The following is a 27,805-nucleotide window of genomic DNA, read 5'->3' on the forward strand; positions in this document are numbered from 1 at the left end:
GGAGCAGCAATGTGCGTGTGCACACCAAAGAGCCCACTGTGTTCACCATATAGTTGGCTAAAAATGAGTAAATAGGAATGTAGCAAAAGGGGAGTACATCAAGCAGACAGAAAAACACTGTTGTGAACATTGATGATCAGAGGTGAGGTAGGGTTTTTTTCTGGCATAGACCCCATTTTCATATTTGAAACAGAAGGCTAAAAGAGCAATGTAATGAGATGGGGTGAACAATGATAGGACACAGACAGAAGGTAGACAACTGGTGATGAGGAGGGCTGGTCATTAAATAATGGATGGACAATAATAAAAAGAGAAGGGTTAGCACCTTGATAGGGATGGTGACTTGTTGATGTGGTTGGCTTAGAATGCAAAACCCTTGGTGTTGCATTCCTGAGTACAAGTATCACGAGCTAGTTGCACCGCTGGTGACCAACCAACCAAGTGACTCATCAAGCCATGATAGAATATGCTGCATGTTGCTGATGCTGGTGTTGTGCTACTCAGTGATTAGCAGTCTCAGCAGCTTCTGCTGACTCATTATGTGCAGTGTCACTGCTGCTTCCATTGAGTTACTGCATGCATTGTCCCTCTCTGCAGTTTCTGTCACTACACGCATTGTCTCTATCTCTCTCTCTATGCAACTTCTGTGGCTCACTATATGCAATGTCTCTGCTACTTCTGTTGCGTTACTACATGCAGCATCCCTCTCTGCAGTTTCTGCTGAGACACTACATGCACTGTCCCTCTCTGCACTGTATGCCGAGTCTACACACAATGTCTCTCTCTGCAGCTCCTGCAGATTGACTGCACACAGTGTCCCTCAGGTAGTGGCTGGGCTACGGAATTCATTTCCATTTTCATTGAACATCATTTGATAAAGCCCTTGGAAAAGGTGAAAGTAGTACTTAGGGATACTGAACTTTTTCTGGGTACCCTGGATGACTTTGCAAGGGAACATGGTATTTTTTCCGAAAAAAATTTACTTGTCACTATGGATATTCAAACTGTATTTACCATTATACCTCATGAAATGGGCATTATGTATTTGGAGAGTTTTCTTAATATTAATACTGAATATTCTGCACAATTGATTGACTGCATTGGTGTTCTGATGGATCTGGTTTTACAGAATAATGTATTTTTATTTAATGACATCTTATTTAAGCAGAAGGTGGGTGTTGCAATGGAGACTCCCTACGCTAACAGTTATGCCAACCTTGTGTTGGTAGAATGTGAGCGTGGGGTAGTCCTCTCTGAACATCTTTTTTCCACACAGTTGTTGTACTACAGACGTTTTGTGGATGACATTTTTATTTTATGGGAGGACCCAGAAGTTGACCTATTGAAGTTTGTTCAATACTTGGAGACATCTAGTAATTGTTTTAAATTTGCTTTGCATTATTCACATACCGTTGTGGATTTTTTGGATGTAAGGATTAAATTAGTAGATGGTGTCATTAATAGCTCTTTTTTTAGAAAACCCTGTAGGAAAAATAAGTTTTTACAATTTAATAGTATGCATTCCAGGCACATCTTTAATAATATTGCTAAGAGTCAGTATCTTAGAATGTCTAGTGTACACACTGATGATCCTGAATTCTATGAAGCTATGGATCTTTTAAGTAATGATTTTTTTGCTAGGGGCTACAAGCAGCATGATTTGAATGTTAATTATAATAATGTTGTATCTTTGAGGCCCAGTAGAGGTAAACCTTTTTTCAGTCATTCTAGTATGTCTAAGGAACCTCTGGCTAATAATTTGATTAGTGATAAGGTTAGAATTTCCCTGACTTTGGGTAATAACATGCAACAAGTATGTCATACAGTTAATAAGCTTTGGCCCATATTACTTTCAGATGACAAGATTAAATCTATAGTGGGGGACACGCCTAGTTATGTTTTTAAAAATAATCTCTCTCTTAAGAGACAGCTCTGCTGTAAATCTACGTTTAAACCTACTGTATATTCTGAGCATAAGGGTACCTTTCCATGTAGGAGCTGCAAAGTTTATTGTTATATTTCAACTAGGACTGATTTTTCAGCATCCAGTTCATGATATTATGTTTAAACCTAACTTTTATGCTGACTGTAAATCACATGGTTTGATATATTTGGCTAGATGTAAGCACGGCACCTCATTTTATGTGGGGAAAACTATTAGAATGCTTAATTCTCCAACATATAGGTGATATTAGATGCAATGATATGCTCAATGCCCTAGCCAAGCATATTTCTAACTTTCCTGAACATAGCTTTGAATTTATTGTGTTGCAACTTGTGTATTTTAATAAAAGATGTGGTGATTTTAATAATAGGTTAGAAACTGTAGAAACTAAGTGGATTATTAAACTACAGGCTGACAAGCAGCCTGGTCTTAATGTATCTGTGCATTTAAAACCAGCTCTTAAGAAACATAATATACATCAATAACTTGATTTCATGTGATGATTGGCTAATTGTTAAACACATTGCATTATTTAAAGGCCTTATGAAGCACACTATGTGTGAAAGCGCTTAACCTGTGTATTAAAGATATTCCAGTCTTCAGCCTTGGTGGATGCCTGATTTGTTTGTTTCATATGCACACAATGTCCCTCTCCGCAGTTTCCTCTGAGTCATAGATAAACTTACTAAGCTGGGCATAAATCCCTACGTCACTCGATGGGTTGCCAACTGGCTTACTGACAGAACCCAGACTGTAAAAGTAGCCAACTCCAAATCCAGCTCCAGACAAGTGACAAGTGGAGTACCTCAGGGTTCAGTCGTGGGACCACTCTTGTTTGACATCTACTTCTCTGAAGTACAGGCCAACACTAAGGGACTCTGGCTAACAAAGTTTGCAGATGACTGCAAACTGAGAGCCATTATTGAATCCCCAAATGATGTGGATATTCTACAAAAGGGCCTTACAGAAACAGATGCCTGGTGCCAGAGCCATGGGCTCAGGCTTAATGCCAAGAAATGTACAGTCATCCCCTTTGGCAAAAAACATGTACACATGAACTACCACATAGGTGGCAGGACACTAAACATCGAAAGTGTGATGAGAGACTTAGGGACACAGGTGGACATTGGTCTCACTTTCGATAACCACATTGCCACAACAGTCAGGAAATCCTTCTACATGGCACACCTCATCACTAAGGGCTTTTCATCCAGAAAAAAGGAGGTCATTGTCCCACTGTACTCATCCCTCATTAGACCGATTATAGAGTATAATGCCCCATTTGGTATTTACCTCACAAGACATCTGCAACAGCTGGAAAGGCCATATAAATACCTCACTAAAAGAATCACAGGCCTAAAGCAGATGCCATATGCTGACCGTCTAAAAAAACTCCAGCTATACTCTGTGGCATATCGTCCACTCAGAGGCGATCTCTGCTTAACATACAAGGCCATGTCAAACCCTGAGCTGTTGGACATGCTCCACTTAAAGAAATCCCAATCCCTCAGAGCCACACACTCCAGGGATCTAAACCTTATCATCACAATGAACAAATCATGCTGGAGGGATAGGTTCCTGACCCAGAGACTCCCCATACTCTGGAACAGACTGCCCATACATGTCAAGCAGAGCACCTCATTGGCCCTCTTCAAAAGGAACCTTGATGATTGGTTGGGAGATAGGAAATTCACCCCGGGGATCATGTCAGTCGCCCAGCTAGACAGGGGCCCAGAGAAGTAAATATTGTGGGAAAAAATTTCCAGGTAATTGTTATGGCTAGGCTTGCATAGGCCTTAGGGCCGATAGCCTAGTACCAACCTATGAACCTATGAGTCACTATGCGCACTGCCTGTCTCCACAGCTTCTGCTGAGTCATTACATACAATATCCTCTCTGAAGCTTCCATTGAGTCACCACATGCAATGCCCTTCTCTGTTTTCTGAACAGAATTTTTCACTCCATCTCATGACTAGCAGACAGGGATCAACAGTGACTGAGAAAGTCGCTGGCAAGGACTGAGGTGAGCATGTCTATGCCACTTCTGTTCATAGGAGGTGAAATGGATATAACAGGTTAAAATACACAGAAGACATGAATAGCATTGCAGATGTACAGATGCCTTTCTACCTGAACAGATTCTTCTGCCTTCTGTGGCAAAAAGCTATATTCAACTTGTACTCCTTAGAAGTTATAATATAAGGAAAATACTGTTCACATCAGTACGTGGCACAGTGGAATGCAGGTGACATAAAAATAGACATATTGCATCTCTGTCTGCATCTCATAAACATTTGATTCTTACTGGTGAAGCAAGTCATGGTATCGCTATCTCAGGTCTTCATAGTGATGCCTGCACTTTTTCCTTTTACAGATCATAACTGTGGCATTAGACAGTACCCATGATAGGTCAAACCAGGCATCACACTTTTTGCCGTCCAGGAATCAGAGAAGCAATGACATCGGCAAATTGTCCTTTGAGCACCACATATCTACTACTCTAAGGATGTCCTTTTTCATCACACAGTTTATATCTAAAAGTATTGTGTCCAGGTCTAGGGATAAAATCATTCCACTGTACTTGGCCGTCTTTAGGCTGGTTGTTAACTATAATGCCCCATTCGGTATGTATCTGTCCAAGTACTTGTCACAATTGGAATGATCATAATGCTTTCTCATTAAAATGGGGGGGGGGGGCAAATCACAAAAACTATAGAGAACATTTCAAACCTTATATCATACAAACTATTAAGAGGTGACCTCTGCCTCACTTATAGAGCTTCAACAGACCGTATCCTGTCAGACTTATTCTACATTCGCAAGTCCAGTGGTAGCTTGAGCAGCTGCTCATGGGATCTTAATCTCTTTTGCAATGTAAATAGAACTTGTATGAGAAATAGATATGTTTCACAGACATTATCTCTTCCGTGGAACCATCTTCTTCTCCACATAAAGCAAAACACTTCTCTTGGCCTGTGCAAATGTAATTTGGATGACTGGATGGGAAACCACAAATTCATCCCTGGTTTAGCACCCATAATCCTCATGTTTAAGGGTAACAAGTAAATGCCCCAACATATCCTTGTTCTTCCCATCTCTAGGTTATTTGTACACAAACATTAGGGTCTAAAATCTACCCCTGGAAATGTACGGCTAGGTTTCCTAAGATCCTCAGAGATTAGTTGCCTGATAATTACCTATGAACCTGTAAATGTGCCTACATACTGTCCCAGCAGACACCGCTTATAGTCCATATACATTAAGAACAAGAAAATCCTGCTGTCTTGACACACCTTGCAGGAGCTCTCCAGCTGTTGCTTGAGAAAGCAGCCATAGCCACTCACTAAGTCTATTCATGCAGCAGTATGGTAGTAAACATTTGTGCACAGACATGCTTTGCTGGAACACATGCTTCATAGAGTACCACTATCACTGTGCTGGTGGACACGCACATAAATCACATGCTTTGTGCTAAACAGTATGCACATCGGTCACACTGTTGTGTATGAATAGTGCTGCATGCAGACTAAGTAATTCACAGATAATGGTGCTATCTGGCCTCATTAGGATTCTCACCACTCTGAAAGGCCTGTGTTAGAATGATTTAAAATGTTGTTGCCATGTTGTACAAGACTGCTGTGAAACATAGGAGTGGAATTTATTGGAATAACTGAAAAGTGTTGCAGAAGTGGATCGTTGCAGAGAGAGGGAAGGAAACCTAGGCTGGTAATGTACTGAGTGGGGTATTGAGTGCTGGTGTATAGGTTGTTTTATTGACACATACAGAAAGGAATCCATCACCAATAAATAGGAAAGAAAAATATTGGATAATTAAGCTGGGGGGACTTTTCCCACCGGGATTAAATGATAATTTGTAGCATTATATTGTTATTTTTGTGTGTTAATATATGGTATATATTTTATCTGTATGTTAATTATCTAATTGAAGGAAATGATGCTAATGGGGGCCTGTTTTTTCTATTGGTGGATGGGTCTATGTATGGAGGGATGATTTAATCTGTTTATTTGTATTCCACTGATGAAGGCGGCTATGCCGAAACCGGTATGGAGGATTAAACCTTGATTCACCTTCTACATGGTAGTATTTTGAGTCTTTGTTGCCACATAGACCTCAGTGCTGGCCATTTGTGTTTTGCTCCATTTTAAGCCTTGCCAGTTACCCTGTGGTAGAATCAAACCCTGCACCTTGTGTCTGTAAAGTAAACACCTTAACCATTATACCAACCTCCCACCAGAATGGTGAATATGGAGACATATTATCAGTACGATCTGATGACACAGTGTCAGTGTATGTGACACTCCATGGAGAGGGAACACCTACATCCACATTTGTAAAGGTCACTTCAAAATGCCTGTAGGTGAGACTCCCATATAGGCTTTTCCTGTATTCTCATCAGGCACATCATCTTATATGTATGCTATCTCTTACATGGACATATCAAACAAAAGAGAGACAGAAGATTCCACATTGCTGTGACTCCCATACTATCCCAGATATGTGTGCACTAGTCAGAAACAATCAGTTTATGTGAAGGCTATTGATCCAGAAACAGACAGCTGCTATACACAGCACTGTGGAACTGATAATTATGCTCCCTGTCTTCTGGGAGAACATGTGCCAACTGCACAGTGAATAGGTATAGTGAGAAAATATTGTTGTTGAAGTCACTGTTGGCAAATGTGACCCATTGTAAATGTCTTGCAGTCAATAACACAAGACATGTTTCTGTGGATATGGGAGGATCCAGTCTTGAGGTGGACACGTACAGGTTATCCACATCAGAAGAGACAGACCACTACACATGCAGCAGTGGAGTAATTTGCTTGAGCATGTCTTGACACCTTTGGTCATAATCAGAAATATTTTTCATTCTCTACCCATGGTATGCCTCCTGAGAGTTGCCCAATAAGAGTCCTGTAATTCAGTCTTCCAGTATAAGAGCTGCTGTTTGGTAGTGTATATACATTCTGGCCATATACCTTCTTTCTCCAGTTTTCCCAGTGGTGGTTGCACCCCTTCAAGCTGTTGACTCTTGAGTAGTGGGCTAACCACCCTGTGCTCTGACTCAACTTTACAAAAGACACCTGACTGGACCAGATGTTAATTACACATACCTCTTTCTCTTCTTAAGATACTGCATTATAGGCAAATATTAGGTTAATGCCCTAAATCAGAATCATACCCTGTACCTTGTGTGTATGAGATGAAGACCTTAACCATTATGCCAATCCACCCATTATAAGAGAGTCCTTAGATCCAGTACTCTGGTTTGTGAAGTGAAGTCCCCTTCAACTGTTATTGCTGTATCGCTTTATTCAGTGGTTGAATTTTTTAAACTTTGAAGGACAACTCTCTCTAACAGAGCTTTGCACACTTTCCTGTGCCATTATTTGTAATAAATACTCATTTTCTAGCAGACATTTGTAGGTTATTTGGGTATACTTCATTACCTCTCTTGTACTGTCAGAGACTGCTGCATTATGTGTACACTTTGATTAGCTACTGTTGCTGATTGGCTGCCTGCCCTTTTCCCCTCCCACCCCTATGCCTCTCATATCCCCTAGGTTTCTTCATTTATAGATAGTTGGCTTCACCCCAAGTACCCTTCCATCACAGCAATATCATCAAAACGTCACCCACACTATACTAGTCTCCATCCAGCTTTCCACTTCCTCCACTACAAAGCAAACTCCAGGTATTCTTACAGCACAACTTAATACTCAAAACTATTATTTAAAGCAAAACACCACTCGTGAGGCATAGAACTCAGATTCTACACACAACTGGAGTAGTAGTTTCAACAACTGCTACCTTCCTATAGTATACTAGCCATTTAAAACATCATTACATTATCAGTAGCTGACGCTACCTCCTGATTTGTCACAAAATTTGCCTGACACCTTATTTAGTCACTTGCTTCAACATACCGCCTATAAAAACAGCAGTATCAGTCATAATTCGCATCAGTCTCTGGGACTGGGAATGTCTGTGGTCTGTCAAATTGAAGGATATATTTTGAAAAAAATACATGCCAAAAGGTGTATTTTATTTTATAATTGGCCTGGTGAGATGTGAGGAAAGGGGAATTAAGACTTTATTGGATCTATAGGGGATATCTTTGGAAACTAGTTGATCCAGATAGAAAGCTTTCTGAACTACTATGGAGACATCAAAAGATACTAATCAAGTGATCATAGGGACCATAAAAGGCATAGTCATATACACCTTTAGGTAAGTACACTTTAAAGTTCTTGCTACTATTTACGGGTACTTAATAATGCCCAATTTGCAAATCCAGCAGGAACGTACATGATAACCTTGGTATAAATTTATGCGTACCCATCTATTCATGAAGACTAGCCTTCAAGGCAAGGTAGTACTTTGCCTGATCTATAATGATAACTTATTCCACAAGCTGTGGATATATTGAGTTAGGAACCAATCCCTCCAGCAAGTCCATTTATTTACTATTGTAAATGTAGGCCCTTAGTAAGGGTGTTTGTAAAGCCACTGGTTTTATGAAGAAACAGCAGGTCAAATACGATTAGTGCCTTCATGGTTCAAAAAGCAAGACACAGGTCACTTTGGAGCAGCTAGTAGGCTATTAAGTGTGAGAAGAGTTATGCTGATCTGTCAAGTTTGTTGATTGATTTAAGGCCTTTAATTTTTTTGATTAAAAATTATTAGTGTCTTCCCAGTTGAGTGAGATCTGAACTTGCCAAAGGAGACAATGTATTCAGTGATGAGTCTGATGATAGAATGGTACACTGGTTAGATGAATTATTTGGATCATGAAGATTTCTTTGGTTTGATGGTCAGTCAATAAGGAACTATCAACAAGAATGCCCAGATCCCTTACATGAGTGTCTAATTGTTGGGGTGTTTCACCAATTAGGTATGTGAAAATGTTTTGATCTGATGTTGTCAGTATTCATTCTTTCCTCAAACCTGTGGGTTCAGATCTGATCCTCAGATCCGAATTGGCCATTGTAATAGCTTGTGGCAACCAGAAAGCTCTTGAACTCTTCCCCTTACCTATAATGCATCCTTCCAAGTTACCTCATAGCTCCTTTTGCCACTTTGCAAAAGAAGTGGTTCTCCAGTAGCTCTCAGGCAGATAAGTATATTTTCGGTTTTATATATATGATATTGTTAATCTTCATTCATTCATTCATTATTGATGGGTATTGGTTCCATCCTTGGAACCGAGTCGGCTGTTATAACAAGCTCATGCCAGCCAAAAAACTCTCGAGCTAAGCTTACCCATAGTGCCCTGTCGCCTGAGATCTCGTTTGCTACGTAGAGTATCAAGACGCATCAGGCCAGCTCTCAAGCTAAGTGGTTTAGAATTTATATTTCAGCTTAGACAATTTTTCACTACTTTGAGATTTTTCTACCTTAATATTAGTCGTTTATAATTTGCTTACCCTTGCTACCTGTTGAGTGACTTTTTTTTTCTGTTTCTTTACCAAATTTTGGTATTTCTTTGTACCATTGCTGGTACAGGCCGCCCTTACCTCTATGGTAATCTGTAATACCATTGCTGGTATTCCCCCCACCTTATCTCTCCTTTCCTTTACCCAGTGGGTAGTTCATCATTACCATTGTTGGTAAATAAAAAAAAAATCAGTTCTTCCTTTTCTTGACTCTGTGTGTGTGGGTGGGTGGGTGCGTGGGTGGGTGTGCCTGCTTTGTATACTGTTATCCGGTCAGGGCCTTTCCTTCATCGCTGACTTGTTACTTGAATTGTTGATAATGGCTGATAAGAAGGGGACAACAGGCTTTAAGCAATGTGATCATTGTGGCAGGAAAATGCCGAATTCTGATGGACATTTGTCCTGGGGGTACAGCAGGGGTTGTCATGCGACATCATGCCTGGATGTGCTTATGTGATTTTGCAGACCCTTTCAAGTCTTCCTTTCTCGATGCTCCCATGGACGCTTCCTCTCTTTTTGGCCCAAAGGTAAAAGACACATTAGCCAGGTGTGAAAAGGACAGCAAGACCCTGTCTGCTGTAGGCATGCGTTTTTCCACCTCCCCCAACAATCCTTCTCTAGGAAGAGTGGAAAGATGTGTTACAGGAAAGGCCAGGGTCCTTTCCGTGACAAACATGGTGAGTTTTCCCCTGGGACAGATGGGGGAATCTCATCTGGAAGATGCCCCTCCAGAGGCAGTGGGAGTCTCCGTAATCAGGGATCTAGACACTCTTTCTCTGGACAGCCCTATCAGCGCTCCTGAAGAGTGGCCCGATTGCTTACCTCTGAAAGCAGTAGAGGGATGATTCTGTCTGTACCACCTTGCCTGGCAATCCATAACAAAAGATTCTTGGTTGCAGATGATAATTACCAGAGGTTATCACATCCCTTTTGATTCTTTCCCAAAGCCGCAAAGGCAAATTCCCGACTTTCCACCCAGAAATAGGAAGCATCAGCTCAAGAAATCCAAAAGCTGCTTCTGAAAAGAGTCATCTAAACAGTCCCACCAGACCAGATAGAATCTGGATTTTACTCAATGTTCTTTTTAGTGCCAAAAAAGACAAGAGACTATAAGCTAATTTTGGACCTCAGCATCCTAAACAAGTTTGTCAGATAGACAAATTTCCTTATGGTCACGGTTCAGTCTATCCTTCTGTTTCTGGAGAAAGACTATTGGATGTGCTCGGTAATCTCCAGGATCCTTATTACCACATAAAAATGAACAAATGCTCCAGAAGATTCCTCCACTTCCGACTGGGAGCCAATCACTACCAATTCTGAGCACTGCCTTTTGGTCTGTCTATGGCCTCCAGTGTGTTCACCAAATGCATGGCTCATTTGAGACTGCAAGGATTCCGGGTGTTTCGGTATTTAGACGACTGGCTCCTTACCGCCCCTTACCAAGTGTCTGCTGATTACAGCCTTACATTACACCATAAAGCGAGCAAGATCCTTAGGGATCTCAATAAATGAAGAAAAGTCCAAACTGACTCCTACTCAAAATCTGGAATTCATAGGAACAACTTTCCACACTCAGTCTTGCCTAGTCGCCCTTCCACTTCACAGGTTACAAAGACTACGGTCTCAGCTCTGGATGATACTCTCTCAGGACAAGGTTTCAGCTTGTGCAGTCCTTCAGCTACTAGGATCAATGGCAGCATCAATTACTATAGTTCCCCTAGCAAAACTATACACGAGACTCCTACAATGGCTCTTAGCAGCACAGTGGTCCCCTCTGACTCATCCTGTGTCCTTTCAGAGCCGCATAACAAATCGATGTAAAAAAGACTTAATTTGGTGGATGAAGCCAGAAAAAGACCTATGGCATCGTCCCTTCTCTCCCTCACAGCCCAAGGCCATAGTGACCACGGACGCTTCTCTGATGGGGTGGGGGGGCATTTCCAGGGAAAGACAGTCCAAGGCACTCGGTCCCCTGTAGAAGCCAACCTGTGTATCAGTGTTCTAGAACTGAGGGCAGTGCTTCTTGCGTTGCAAACATTTCAATCTGTCCTCCTGTCAGGGACAATTGCTATCCAGTCAACAAAATATCAGTAGTCTGGTATATCAGCAAACAAGGGGGAACCAAATCCTACACATTGTGTTGAGAAGCCATGAGAATTTGGCAATGGGAAATATCTTCCAACTGCTTTCTGATAGCAATGCACATTCCCGGGGATTCCAACGTAATTGCAGATAAGCTGAACAGATGCATTCTCCTGACTCACGAGTGGTCCCTCAACACTGTCATAGCGAAGAAGATCTTCAAACGCTGGGGCCAGCTTTGCTGCAATCTATTTGCTTCCTCTTCAAACAAGAAATGCAGCAGCTACTTTGCCCTGATCCCCCTCAGGGAGTGTCCCCAAGGGAAGCTGTAATACACGATTGGCCCATGGGACTTCTTTATGCCTTTCCCTCTCTTCCTCTGATCCCGCAATTCCTAAAGAAAGCTCTTCGGTTGAGAAGCAAAGTAATCCTCATTGCCCTCTATTGGCCTCAACAAGTTTGGTTTCCCTTCCTTTGGCCTCACCTGCTCCACCAACTGTGGATTCCGATTCCAACTCCGGAATTGCTATTGCACCAGCAAGGGATGATCCATTTGAATATATTGAGTCTCAAGCTGACAGCTTTGTTCCTCCGCTTCCAATAATTGTCAGGCAGAATAATTTATCCTCCCCTGTATGAAACATTCTTCTGATTTCTCACAAATCATCCACCAGGACACTTTATCTTAGCGAATGGAGAAGATTCATAATTTGGTTTTGAGAGAAAAGACTTGACACTTCTCAGCTCCAGCGAGTTCTGTACTGGACTATTTATCAAACCTCCTCCATTTGGGAGTGGCAGCTTCCACTATTCAAGTACACCTAGTGGCTGTCGCAAACTTCCACGACTCATCCTTGATATCTCACCGTCTCTGTAAAACCTTTTTGAAAGATGTCATGCACATTATACCACCTTTCAAAGAACCAATTGAACCTTGGAATTTTACATTGGCGCTACAATCCTTGACTCATCCACCCTTCAAGCCTGCTTCATCCATTTTGGTTTTGGATCTGATGATGTCTGATCAGAAGATCAGATCTTTGGATCCGACTACATCGAATCCCAGGATTTTTGGATCTTAGTTGGTGGCTATGACAAAGTCCTAGGGTACTTCATCACTTCATCAGGGAAGATTTTTTTTTTGGGGGGGGGGGGGTAGAAAGGAAAAGGGAGAAAGAAGAATTACCAACTATTGTAATCAAGAAACAATACTCTGTTTAGAAGGTAATAAAAGAAAAAATATCAACAATGGCATGAAAGATCTACTATAAAAATAGTATAAAGCCTAATGTTGTTGCTAATACTAAGAGGGAAGATAGAAAATAAGAGACTTATGAGAAATTTTTAGTAAAATTATATAATAACTTACAAAGAATTCACAAATTTCTTGCTTGACAGATGAAACTACATCTAAGCACAATGGCAGCAAATGAGATCTGAGGCATTGGGGTTGGACTGAGGCATTACAGATGGAGAAGCTGGAGAGTTGGATTCAAAATCTAGAGTATGCAGCTGGATTGGATCCGAACCCATGTGTTGAGGAAGAATGAAAAGGACATCAGATCTGCAGCTGGTAAAGGGCATGGACATGCCCATTCTTTGGGGGCAGGGTGAGGAAGAACTGGTCACATGCAGATCCAAAACTTCAAAGGAAGGAATTGAACATCCAGCCCAAGGTGAAAGTGTAGTGCACCAAGTTCCTCTAAGGCAGTAGTCTTCATTGAAAGCATAATGGCCCTCATAGTGATGTGAGTCACTCTTTCTCCCCAGGAGTTGGGATTCGGATATAGGGAAAAGCCCTCACAGCCAGTATGCTAGTGAGACACAAGCAACCATCATGGCTGCCTGGATGACTGTCACGATTTGGGAACTAATAGACTCATGCCTAGTTTTCAAGGCTTGATGAGCAGCAGGACTGGGGGTAAAAAGGACTATGTGATGCAGCATAAGTAGCAGGTCATGGAGGAGATACAGTTAAATACAGTGGGGATCGAGACACTGCCAAAGCAGCATAAGGTACAACAAAGCTTAGGCAAAATGCTGGTGTCTGGAGCACAACTTTGGGTTATGGCATACACAACATAAAATAAATTATGCATTCTTTAGTACACAATGCTTAGAGCACTGCATAGTCTGACTGCATTGTGCATCTGGTTTCAACACACCCACATGGATAGGAGTTGGGCAAGGCACAGCCATCATCACATACACAGTAGGGGAAGTCACAGTGACAGTTGAGTGCAAAACTAAAATGGTCGGTGGGGGTTACAGGAAGTGCTTATGGTAGCCACATACACTTTGTGATGGTGAGGTGTAAGGGATGTTGTTAGTAAATGGTGCAAGGACAATAGTCGCAAAAACATATAGTTCATTTTTGGAAAAAAAAAAAGTTATGTACTCACCATACTATTCCATGTGTGTTGTTTTTTTTCATTCTTCCTCAGACCTGTTGGTTTGGATCCAATCCTCAGATCTGACTTGTCCATTGCAATAGCTCGTGGCAACAAAAAAGCTCTTTACCAATAATGTATCCTTCCTAGTTACCGCAGATCTTGTTTGCTGCTAGATACATAAATACATATATAAAACTTTGTATCCAAGTAAGCAGGAGCCAACAAGCAAAGCCAGAAACAGCACAATAAGTAGAAAATAAATACAAGTACTGCCACCAGACCACCAGCTCTAAAAGGGTGGAGATTAAGAAGGAAGGTTTAAATTGCTAACAAGTGGGCCTTGATCTGAACTCTAGCAGCTAATTGATTTTTAAGTATTTTAAATTGCACTGCCTTTTTAAATTGTATTAGATCTGATGAAGGGTTTGTGTGTTACCTGAAAGCGCTTATCTGATTTTATTTTGTTTTATTAAAGTTTTATGTCCTACGGTCTGGTGGCAGCACTTGTATTTATTTTCTATTTAAATATAAATATATATATATATATATATATATATATATATATATATATATATATATTCACTTTATAACCTCGAAATGCTGAAATATCGAATTTTAGTATCTCGAGACTATAAAACCGAATCCACAAAACACCGACAAGCAAAAACCGCGAAACCACATAACCGAAAACACCACACACACTACACTAAACATACAACACAACACCCACATCACAACATAAACAAAAAAACAGCACACATACACAACTTGCACACACTGCACCCCCCACACCCCCCCTACTTATATATACTAACTACGAGATCGCAACAAACACAACACAAAAGCTCATTCACACATGCACATTCTCCAGTCCCTCACACACACTCTAACTCCCACTCAAAACCCTTACAAAACACTCACTTACCTGACATAACACCTACATCCAAACACGGCACCGCGCACCAACAAAACATAAACCCGGACATTGCATAGCGCAACTTCATAACCGCGAATTCGACATATTTTCGACATACGTCAAATTCACGATTATGAACGTTCGCTATTTTTAACATTCGACTTTATAGCTTCGAGATACTGAAATTCGATATTTCAGTATTTCTATGTTATAAAGTGAACCCATATATATATATATATATATATATATATATATATATATATATATATATATACACACACACACACACACACACACACACACACAATTTATATATATATATATATACACACACACACACACACACACACATATATATATATATATATATATATATGTATGTATGTATGTATGTAAATATACCAATAAAATGGTGAGACTTCTTCTGGAGCTCAGGCACAGGGAAATGACAATTTAGGTCTACTCACTCCTTCAGGAGTCCCAAGGTCGGGGGATGGAGGGTGGGTTGTTTGAGGATGAATGAAAATGGACAACACAGATGGAACATTATGGTGAGCAGATAACCTTTTTATCTGATGTCAATTTTCATTCTGTCCTCAAACCTGTGGGGCAGAGTCCCCAGCTATCTTGTACCCTGGGTGGACTCATGGAAGGATGTTCCTCAGCACCATTGAGTCAAATTAAGCTCTTCCCTTGTAAACCAAATCCAATTTGTAATGGGTAATAAAGGTATTTGGCATAGCCCAAGTTACAACTGCAAAAATATCACCCATGGATGCTCTAGACTGGGAACACTGATGAAGTCGCCATGGCTCTGGCTGAATGGGCTTGCAAAGGTTTAAATAATTAAATACCTTTTTTCTTGTAAATGTAAGAAATATAATCTGTGATCCATCTAGCCAATGTTACTTTGGTCACTGGATTTCCCAGTTTTACTTCTGAAAAGGAGACAAATAGTTGGTCAGATTTCCTGATATGTTTTGTTCTATGAAGGTAAAAACATAATTGCCTGTGAACATCTATTAAGTGTAACCGGTATTCACCTTTATTTGAAAATTTTGGAAAGAACACTGGTAGATTAATGGATTGACTGTTATTGTTGTCTGAGAATATTTTAGGTAGAAAGGATGGATAAGTACGTAATGAAACCCTGTCTTTATGAATGATCAAATATGGTGGTTGAGATGATAAGGCTTGAATCTCTGAAATTCTAAAAATTTAGTTTTCCAAAACAGGAACTTGAGATCACATGTAACTGCTTTTCCAAAGGGGGATTGTATAATGTCTTGCAAAACTAAATTCAGGTCACAAGGAATAGTAGGGTCTTTATAAGGGGTTTTAAGTAAAAAAGCTCCCTTTATAAAAGCTTTGCAGAGTTTATGTGAAGCAACTGAAGACCCTTGGTATCCAATATGAAAAATGGAAATTGCAGCTAGTTGTAATTTTATTGTACAAGAAGTTGCTTCTTCATTAAACAGTTGGGCTAAGAACTCAAGGATCCTATCAGTTGGAGCTGAGAATGGGTCCAGGTCATTCTACTGTGCCCAGTAAACAAATCTTTTCCATTTACTGGGGTATAGTTTATGTGTATATGGCTTATGGGAAGACAAGTGTATGTGACGGACAGGAGAAGACAGCATAGGCTGTCTGTCTATTACTGGAATTGGAGAAGACAAGCAGTTAGCTTGAGGTTTGGAATGTCTGGGTGAATCATGCCTTTCGGATGAGATGGGAGGTCCAGAATTAGATACAGAATCCATGGTTGTGTCAGTAAATGAGGCCAAAGGAAGAGAAACCAAATCTGTCAAAGCCAGAATGGTGCAATGAGAATTACTTTGCTCTTCAACCTGCTCACTTTATGTAGAAATTTGGGGATTATCGGGGTCAGAGCAAAGTCATAAAGGAGACCGGGGGGCCAGTCGTTAAGAACAGCATCCCTCGGGATTCCCCTCATGGGGAGATCAGAGCAAAATAGCTGCTCCACGTATTGTTTAGGGGAGAGGCAAAAAGATCGCAGCAGGCTGGCCCACTTGCGGAATATCCTTTCCTCCACTATCTGACTGAGGGACCACTCATGAAGCATAAGGATGCATCTGCTCGATTTGTTTGCTATCACATTGGACTGCCCCAGAATGTGCATTGTAATAAGAAAACAGTTGGATGTGATCGCCTACTGCCACATTCTGAGTGTTTCCGGACAAAAGGGATAAGATTTGGCTCCTCCTTGTTTGATGATGTACTACACTACAGACATGTCTGTTTCAACTGCAACTCTCCCCAAGGGGAGAGCATCCTGGAAGGCCTGCAATGCTAGTAGCACTGCTCTCATCTGTAGGACACTGATATGCAAGTTGACCTCCTCAAGGGTCCAAGTGCCTTGGACTGCATTCCCCAGAAAATGCCCCCCCCACCCTAGCTGTGAAGCGTCCATGGTCACTGTGGCCATTGGCTGTGGGGAGGTAAATGGATGGCCTTGTTAAATCTAATCGGTTTGAATCCTCCATGCTAGGTCTCTCTTGCAATGTTGCTGATTCTTATCTGGGCCAACAATGGTTGGTGGAGAATGAACCACAATGATGCAAGAAGCCACTGCAAAATTCTCATGTGAAACCTCACCAGCAGAGCAAGTGTTAATGCCACTGCCACAGACACTAGAGCCTGAAGAACAAGACATGCATTCACTTTTGTATTGCCAATAATCTTTCTGACTTGTGATCTGATCATTTCTACTCTCATAGGTGGAAGAGAAGCTACTGTTTTGCTTGTGTTTAGATTTGCCCCCATGAATTCTAAACAATGAGTGGGTTCTAGAAATGATTTCTCATAATCCATAGTTATTCCCAGTTTGGAAGACATTTGGATAACAGTGTCTCTTGCTTTTAGTAGTAGATGCCTGGCCGGGGCAGATATGAGCCAGTCATCCAAATACGGAAACACCCAGAATCCTTGCACTCTCAAGTGAGCTGCTACTACTGCCATACACTTGGTGAACACTCGAGGTGCTGTAGTGAGACCAAAGGGCAGAACCCTGAACCGATAATGACTGGCTACCAGGCAGAAGGGTAGGTGCCTTCTGGATCATCTGTCACTCTTTACATGGTAGTATGCATCCTGAAGGTCTATACAGCGCATCCAGTTATCCTTTTCCAAGAATGGACTGAACTATCTTCATATAGAACTTGCTGCATCAAACTGATTTGTTTAATTTGCTGAGATCCAAAATCGGTCTCCTGTCCCCTGCCTCTTTTGATACTAAAAAGCTCCTTGAGTAATTTCTGGATTTTCTCTGGTCTGGGGCGACCTCTTGAATGACTCTTTTTTTTCTAGCAGTCTTTGAACTTGAATGTCTGCCTGATCCCTCTGACTGGGTGGATCATTGGGATTTTTTTTATTTTGGGGAGGAAAAAGGGAAAAGTGTATAAAGTATCCTCTGAAAATGATCCTCTGCACCCATATATTGGATGTTATTTCTAGCCAGGTCTCTGGTGCAGGGACAGTCAACCATCGATTGCCTCCACAGTATAGCAAGTGGACCTCCTTTCAGGAGCACTGGAAGGGCCTACCAAAGAAAGGATCTCTAGACCCTTGCTTTTGCAGGCCTCCTCTGCCATGAGGGTGGTGTCTTCTATTTGAATTTCCCCCTCTGCCTCTAGGGGGACTACCTCCACATGTGTTCTGAAAAGATCCCTGTAATTTTTTGAACCACATCTTTCCACTACTTCTCTGATTCCTGGAGTAAAGCCTCTGAGGAGTGGAAAAACGTATGCCCACATCAGATAGGGTCTTTCCATCTTTCTCACACCTGGACAAGGTATCTTTTACTTTTGGGCCAAACAAGGAAGAGCAATCAAAGGAAGCACTGATGAACGAAGATTAGAAAGGCTCTGCAAAGTCACATAAGCGTACCGAGGCTTGTCTCCTTATAGATATGGCTGAACCCACTGCTGTACTTGTTCCTTTGGTTGCATGCCAAATATGCCTCATGGAAGAGGTAGATATAGATTGTAAGGTGGCCAGCTGAGAAAAACTGAGGCTTGTACTTCTTCAGGCACAGCTCCTGAAAGGATATTTGAAAGCTCATTTATCAAATCCCTTTATAATCTCGCAAAATGTAAAAGATAATTCAGGGACCTTAGAGTGAAGGTCACTGAAGAATAAACAGGCCTCCCAAATCTATCCATTGTCCAGGACTCCTTGTTAGGAAGATGGATAAAAGAACTTCACTCAGCTAGTTATTTCTTGGTGGCTGCCGACATGACCATGGCATCTACCGGTACACCCTTAGTCCAGAATTGTTTGTCCAGTTGTAATAATTTTATCTGGTCTCCAGGGAATAGGTTTGATGGTGTCTGGGGTGTTACATGCCCGCTGAGAGATCAACTTAATGAGTTCATCAGTGGGCAGAGTCACCCAGGAGGTAGATGGATGGGCACCAAATGCTGCCAGGCACGCAGACTGCTCAGAAAAAGGATTGCTAGACTTCCAGCCACCTCTCTTTTTCAGGATCTCTAAGATGTCTCCAAAAGGGACATCATCAGGAGGTGACCTTGGGGATCCTTTGCCCTCATCAAAGTCCTTGTCCTCAATGATGGATTCTTCAGTGTAGTCCAGGTGCTTCCTCTTACACATCCTCTTCTTAGGGATCTCTTCTGTGGGGAGTTCTGGGGAGGTATCAGAAGAGGTGGGGGAACCCTGTTGGGAAGCCTGGGGTTTTGGTGCCCGCTGTCCCAGTAGAAGATCCGAGTGAGAAGCCGTGTGCAGAGTTGTCAAAGGTAAGGGTTACAGATCCGAGGGGGTAGGCCATATCTGAATTGCCAAGGCAGACATGGCCCCCTCCAGAGCCTCAAAGCCTGACTGTCCCCGAGAAGGAAAAGACTCCAGATCAGAGAGAGCATGCCTCTAGGTCATAGTTCCCTCTCATTTACAAGACATCTTCCCGAGGTTGAAGCTGGAGCTTAGCTGGTCCAAGCCAAGGCTCCAAGGTGTAGAGATGGCTCCGAAAGCCTCGGGGCAGAATCTTTCACCTTGGAGCTGACAAGTCCACTATGGCTTTGAAAGATCTCCAGCTCCAACTGGGCTAAAGAACTCAGAGGAAACATTAAATCCGAGGAAAAGGAATCCTTAGATCAGATACAGATGACACCGGGCAGTTCGGATCCAATGGCTCAGATACTTCAAAAGAAGTCAGAGGAGAAAGAAGTGGAGGGGCAGTTGATGCATGCAATTCCTGACCCGAAGGCATAGGTGCCGAAGGAGCCCCTGACATACCCTGAACCCAGAGTCTCTCCTCGTCTTCTTTACTGAAACTCCTCGAAGAGCGAGTTGACATGGTTGATGAAGATTTTGGTCTCTCCAGGAAAGGAGATAGAACCCTGGAAGTGACCAGGTCAAAAGAGGGTGAATATTGATTCCTAGGAAGGTACTGAGTCCTAGTAGTACTTGGCATAAGATCCACCAGAATCTGCTCTGAAGAGTCCATCTTCCTGGGTTGAGATGGATCCGAAGTAATAGGATCCAAAGGTCTAAACCTTTTTACTTTTGGATCTGACGAAATTGTTGGATCCAATGACTAGGCCTTTTTTTGTAGTTGAATCCAACAAAGAGGTCAGCACTGAGACATGTCTTTTTCTTCCTCTGTACAAAACTTTTGAAGATGAGGAAGAACCAGAGGTCACCTACCCAGATCTGTTTTTAGATTTTTGCTTAGGTGAAGCTGCAGAAATTGCCTCGCCAAAGGAGGAAGGCAAAAGACCTTTGAAAATAAGTTTATTTTTGCGTTCAACCAATTCTTTGTGGTTGAACACGTGACAAATAGAACAATCCTCCTGCAGGAGAAGGGGACCAAGGCAATAACATACAGGGTATGCGTGTCATTAAAAGGGATCTTGTAACCATATTTCTGACATTTGTTAAAGCCCAGCCAGCTTATCTTTATCAGCCATTATTTAAAAAAAAAAAAAAAAAAAAAAACACAAGAGAGAGAGAAAATTGTACTTTCAGGAACTAGAGAAGAGTACCAACAATGGTAAAAATGATTTACACTGAAAAGTGTAGAAAAGAGGATACTAGCAATAGTATCACAAGATACTTTCGTACAGAGAAAAAAGGGGAAAGTGAAGAAAAAGGGTAAACTGTGCTGTTAACCTAAACTAGTAGGTAAGGTAGTGGAAAACGAGTTAAAGCAAGTTATTTCAAGAAAAGTTAAAAAAGGAAAAAAGAAGTTATGTTCTTACCATAATGTTTCATCTGTGTTGTTGATCTTCATTCATTCATTACTGATGGGTATCAGTTCCATCCTCTGAACCGAGTCAGCCGTTATAACAAGCTCACGCCAGCCAAAAAACTCGAGCTAAGCTTACCCATAGCGCCCCTCTCTCTATCACCTCAGATTGAGTTTGTCCGTAAGAAAAAAAGGGGAGAAATTATCTGAGCAAATTCCTTATCATGGAGCTTGGACCAAATCCGAACCTCTAGGAGTCTTAAGAGGTAGGAGGGTGGGATGTAATGAATGAATGAAGATCAACAACACAGATGGAACGCTATGGTAAGAACATAACTACTTTACCTAATATTGTTAATATTCGTTCATTCATTTCTGATGGGACAGAGTCCCTAGCTACTTTATGTCCTGGGAGGCCCTATGGAAGGCTATTCTTGTGCACCATTGAACCAAAGGATGCTTTCCCCCTGGAGACCAAGTCCAATTTGTAATGAGTGATAAAGGTATGAGGAGTAGCCCATGTTGCTGCTGCACAAATGTCATCCATCAAAGCTCTTGAATGGAAGGCAATAGATATCACAACTGATCTGGCTGTATGCGCTTTGGCCTTAGTTGGTAGAAGAACATTGTTTTGTTGGTAGATAAAGGAAATACAATCTCTCAGTCATTTAGCTAAAGTTGTTTTAGAAACAGATTTTCCCAATTTTGATCCCGAGAAGGATACGAATAATTGGTCAGATTGTCATAGTGATTTAGTCCTGTCCAAGTAGAAACGTAACTGTCTATGCACATCAAGCAACTGTAGGCAATATTCCCTTTTATTAGAAAAACTGGGAAAGAAGACTGGCAGGTCAATTGTTTGATTAATAGACAAATCTGAAATAACTTTGGGTAAGGAGGAGGGATTAGTCTGGAGTGATACTGTCTTTATGGAAAACCATGTAAGGACATTTTATGCACAAAGCTTGTAGTTCAGATATTCGCCTTGCTGAGGTAATAGCTACCAAGAATAGACCTTTCCAGGATAAAATTTTCATATCGTAAGTGGTAGCAGGCATTTACCTTTGGAAGAATAGAAAATGTTTCACTAGCAAAGTATCTCTGTGAGTTGAATTATTGTAAGAAGAATGAGAATCAGAATCCCCTTCTGCTTACTGTCTCACCCTTGGTTTGATAAACTTGATTTCTTTAGCCTGTTCTGCATCCAAAACTGTTTTTGATCCTTTAGGAAAAAATAGTCTGAAGAAAGTTGCATATGGTAGCTTGAATCTCACACCTGCCTCTTGATTTTCCCTGATTACTGAGGTAATCTTGCTTCCCTTTTGCCCGGTGTGCAGTGAATAATCATTTCCATAAACACTCTGCTAACCCCAGTTTTTAGTTCTTTTCCCTTCTGCCCTCGTTTTATCGGGGCAGCTAGTTCTACTGGTATGATTGCATCTTTAATAATATAGGTCCTGGCTATTGTATCTTGCCTAAATTTAGGGCATTAAACAGTGGGCCTTCTCAATTAACAAATTCTGCTGCATTTGTTTTGGTGAATGTCAGTGCTAGACTGTGGTTATGCTGCATGTATTGTGGTGAAAGTCAGTACTAGACCATTTATTCAGCATGGACTGGGATGAAAGTCATTACTGGACTGTGGGTATGCTGAGTGGATTAAGGTGAAGACTGGTGTTAGACTTTAACCGTGCTGTATATGTTATTGTGGTGCTGGCCTTTAGTCTACTGCATCTGTTGTGGCAATGTAGTGCATTAGGATAGAAGTATGGTGCCAAACTAGGAGTGTACTGTGTGTATTAAGTTGGTTGTAGGGAGCTTGAGGAAGGTTATGCTACGCATATTGTTATGGAGGTGTGATTCTGAACTTTCATTACAACCTCTGCTATGATGTTAGTTAATCCTGATTCTTTTGCTGTTTTCCCTCTGTTTTAACTGCTTTTTCCCCCCTAGGGACTGAAAGCAAACATGAAGCGACTATATCAGCTGATCACGGAACCCCAGTTTAACCACTGCACCAAGCCCCAAAAGTATCGGAAGTTGCTCTTTGGACTCTGCTTCTTCCATAGCATTTTGCTGGAACGTAAGAAGTTTAGACAGCTTGGCTGGAACATCATTTATGGCTTTAATGACTCTGATTTTGAGGTAATAATATTGAACAGAGCTCAGTTTTCTTGTTATTTTCCATACTGTACTTTATTGCTAAATAGAAGTGATGATAAAGTAATTATATGATATGACATTATGAAGACCAATCATGATAGTAATAATTATTTACTAAAACATAGCTGTCTTAGATTATTTTAGGACCATTGCCTGCATGGATATCACTTTTTTCTTTTAAGAATTTTATGGACTGTAACACACAGAGGTGACAGTAATACATTGCATTCTTTATAGTATTGTTCAAATTGTTTAATTTCTATTTTTTTTGTCTTTGTAGTAATCATGACCTGCTGGTTCAGCCAAATCATTTTTGCCTTGGCCTTGATTTCCTAAGAAATGACTGTCGACTATGCTGTCTGTTTTTTTTTTAATATTTATTTTTTTAATGCTGTGTGCTCACTATTCAGTAGTAGGCACCATGGCATAAAAGCAAATACCATAATGTATCCACTGGACCTTTTAGACAGTCATATTGATAGAATCCCCGTTAGGTTGGCTTCTCATAATTTTTTCATTTCACTTTCACGTACATTGTCCAAGTATATTTTATTTAATACTTTTTATGCTGACACACTTTTGTGCTCATTATGAATTTCTTTTTTAAATGTGTCAGTTCAGAGCTGTCACTACAAAAGACTTGCTGTGATTTTGTTTTTCATTAGAGAATCAGTGTTGATTGAAAATGTATTTGTTAGAAGTTTGATTAGGCCTCCTGAAATGCTTTACATCTGTCTTTGAAACTGTTACTGTATTAGAAAGCCTCACCTTAGCAATAGTTAACTAGGTTTAATAAATCCTGTTTGCATACATTTTACAATTAATAATTTTTGTAGGTGTTTTTCTTTGACCAATTCACTTATTTTTAGTCTTGTGTGGTTTCTGGCAGTTACCTGTTTTATTGCGTCTTCTTTTTGAAGTGCAGTCATTATTTACAGAGGTTGATTAATTTTAATTGTGTTGTTTTGGTTTATCATGGCTACCTTTTCCTTTTAATAACTTTCAGTTAAACACTTACCACACAGGATTGTGACAGAGTCTCTGAACTAGATTGTTATATGTTTCCAAAATGGATTTCAAGCTCATTCTCTTCAAAGGCAAACCTTGAAAGGTGAATTTCTTGACAGCATTTTGAGATTATATCACAGCTGGTTGCAAGGAGAAGCTTACTCATGTTTTATAATATTTTATAGTTTATCTGCCATTTGTGTTAGAGTACAGTTTCTTAAAGCTTCATAAACTGTGTGTAGTGCTGCAGTTAAACGGGAATGTGGGCTATTGTCAGTACACTGTGTGTGATTATTTTATTAAAACCTGATTAGCTCATGCCCCTATGATCCTGTGTATTTAAAGTAGCACAAAAAGGCTACATGCAATGTATAACAGCCTTTTTAATGCTTTTAGTTGAATTATGTCACCCTTTCTTTTTGATTGCCATCTGTGCAGCAGAGCAAGGTTTGCTGCATAGTGTTACTTGATTTATTGTCATTTTAGGATTATAAGTCATAAATAGATTTATTCTGCTGCAAATGACAGATACAACATTGGGAAATAACTAGCACACTTTAAAGTAAAATAGAAGCTCCAATTGCTTTTTTCAGTGGTGAATGTCTGTTTCAGGCTAAGATTATTTTTAGAGAAAATTGATAGTAGAAATTTCCAAATTGAGTCTGTCATTTGAATTTTTATATTTAGTTTACAGAGAGTTTTTTTAAGCTACTTCAAAGATAAGGGGAGCTCCCTCTTGTATTCCTTTCCTGATACTGGAGATTTCTGAGTATATATGTATGTATATATATATATATATATATATATGTATGTATATATATATATATATGTCTTTCTTAGAGAGTTAGCACAATTAGACAACTAGTTTTCCTAATCTGAAGTGCTTCCTGGAAAGATGTTGAGTAGTTGATTTAACTTAAACTAGTCATCGTGCCTGCCCTGTTCTGGAAAGTGGTTGTAAAATCCCCCCCTCCCCAAGGAGTAGCCATTGAACTCTATGGATGACTTACTAAGCTGGCCACTATCCTTTCTCTTAACCAACTAGATTACACTGTGTATGCCAGTTACTTAGTCTCCCTAGCTGTCAGGTGACATTTAAGAAAACCTGTTCTACTTTGTGCCTCTCTGTTAAATTGCTTTGTACTGACTATAAACTGATTACTATCTGTTATAGTTTGACCTAAGCTAGATACAGTGGCAAACTAGTCTCTTCCTTATTTCTAGACTTGTCTAAAGCCTTCAGCACAGCAAATTTCTACTTCAAATGTCCTCACTAGGTCTCTCTCAGCCCACCCTTCGTTGGTTCAAAAGCTACCTATCCAGTTGGTATCAGACAGGTAATGTGCAACATCCTCTTTCATACTTCCTAGTTAGCACTGGTGTGCCACAAGGTCCTTTCTTCTTTAACATTCTCATCAACATCCTCCACACATCCATCCAACAGGCCTCCCTAATGTGGTACACAGATGTGAAAAATGGCTTTGTAACTCACAACTAATATTTAGTGAAAAAAAAAATCCTTTTTTAATCAAATCCCTCTCTCATGAAAAAAAAATTTAAAGCCCTCTTTCTTGATAATACAACCACTGAACTAATTTCTCATAGAAGATTATTTGGGGTGATAGTAGATGTTAATCTTGAAATCAATCTACATGTACAAAATTGCATAAGAATAACCCATCAAAAACTAGGGATGCTTTACAGAGCCAAAAGCATTTTCACCAATGCAAGTTAAGACTATACTCATCACTATTTATTTCCTCCCCACACTTTTTGGATGGCAATCAAATCCTTACTAACCTCCAGGCATCACAAAAATCAAAACTTAAATGGTGCTATAACAAAGTTGCTAAATTTGCAATGAATACCTCTTTCAGGATCTACCACTGTACAGGTCCAAAAAGACTAAATTAGTTGAAACTACCCCATCAACTAACATACATAGCTTCTTACTACCTATAGAATTATCCAACATCCATCTTTTTGGATCTGGCCCTAAATATCGTCATGCACACCTATGTTCCCAGTCAGTCATTACGATCCAGTAACCAAAAACTTCTACATTTATACCATGTTGCTAAGGCCTGGAGCTCCTTACCTGTATCCATCGGGTCATTACCCTCCCATCCTTCAAAAGCATTCTGAAAGACTTCATAGCCAAATCTGGCTCTATTCTTGCTCAACACCAAGATAAGCTATATCCCTAAATGTGAACAAGTATCTGTTCATATTTTACACCTCCTTATACTCCCTTCTTCACTCACCTCCTTATTTTTATCAGTTTGTCTCCCATGACTTTATGTGTGTAAATATACCATAAGCCTGCTTTTCTTCTCACTTTATATTGCAATTCCTGTTTGTAGTATACTAAGTCACCCTTAATTTATCTATAAACTGGCTGAAATTTCTTTGAATATTAACTTGTGTCTATTTTTAACCAAAGTTTTCATATTATGTCTGATTTGAAATAGTCATGTAAACTGCAAAGGTTTCATATTATTTTTGAATATTATAAAATTATTGATCTTAAATTATGTTATAATACTTAGACCTTTACTCCCTGGGCCTCCTGTAAAAATGAGCTCCTACCTAATTGGTCTTTGCCGTTAATCAAAAGTCAGTAATGATAAATAATAAATACATTTGTCTAACCATAGATTTGAGTCTAATTCTCCCAGTGTTCTGTCAACTGGATCTGGGCAAAATGTGACTTTTGCAAATCTCTCTTTCTTGGGGGGATGATTTTTCTCCCTCCTGTTTTATCCTACAGCTCCCTGCCCAGTGCCTGACATCCATCTCAGGTTCTGCCATGCAGTTTTTTTAAATCATCACCGATAGGGCAGGGACTGATGTAGAGGCCAACCTGAGGGTCTGGCCATTCACATCTACTGTAATGGTTTTTAATTTTATGACTTTTGCTTCCCCCTTCCTTTTTGTCCTTGTGGTACATCCGAGGGGCAGGCATGCAATGTGGATGTGTGATGTATCACCCCACCTCTGCACTCTGCAGCAGGTCAGCCTTTTCCCAATCCTATTCCCCTTTTGGCCCTTGCCTACTAGTCCGATGTCCCTAGCTTGCACCAAGAATCATCACAGGAGACGCCACAGAAATACCTGTCCACCAGTGTGGTAACATCCATCCCTTCTTGCTGTTTCATCAGACACCTGAGCAGCTAATTAAACATGTGGCTACACCACTGGAGCAGCAACTTTTGCAAATATCTTTTATTCTGATAAGGTTAAAACAAACACCCCCGGTGGTGGTGCTGAGGTAGCATTGTCGCCTCACAGTAAGACGCTGTCCGGTTCGATTCTCAGCTAGAGCGTCTTCTGCGTGGAAGCATTCGTGAATGGGCGTACCTTCATTGAAGGTTGTGCATCAGGGCTGGTAACTCGGCATGTAAAAATCAACTACCAATCATTAGCGGACCGGAGTTCCACTGTGGCGACCTCTAACCGGGAAAAGCCGCAAGACACAACAACAAGGTTAAAACAAACACATTTGGAAGCAGTAGATAAAAGAATTTATTTTTCTTCTTTTTAGAACTATTAAATGTTGAAATGACTTGCTGTTTATATTCATGTAAATACATTAAGCAGACTTTTCCCCAAGTTTGACA

General features: G+C 40.6%; 1 protein-coding gene across 1 annotated transcript in view; it reads left to right on the forward strand.

Moving 5' to 3' along the window:
• Positions 1 to 27,805, forward strand: part of DNAH2 (dynein axonemal heavy chain 2) — a 6,636,854-nt gene that overhangs the window by 6,121,273 nt on the left and 487,776 nt on the right. Inside the window, exon 80 of the mRNA XM_044077324.1 lies at positions 22,968 to 23,159. Coding sequence (XP_043933259.1) covers positions 22,968 to 23,159 — 192 coding nt within the window. The remainder of the gene's footprint in view (positions 1 to 22,967; positions 23,160 to 27,805) is intronic.

Source organism: Protopterus annectens, chromosome 7.part0, assembly GCF_019279795.1.
Source record: "Protopterus annectens isolate FY-2018-M chromosome 7.part0, PAN1.0, whole genome shotgun sequence".
Taxonomy (NCBI): Eukaryota; Metazoa; Chordata; order Ceratodontiformes; family Protopteridae; genus Protopterus; species Protopterus annectens.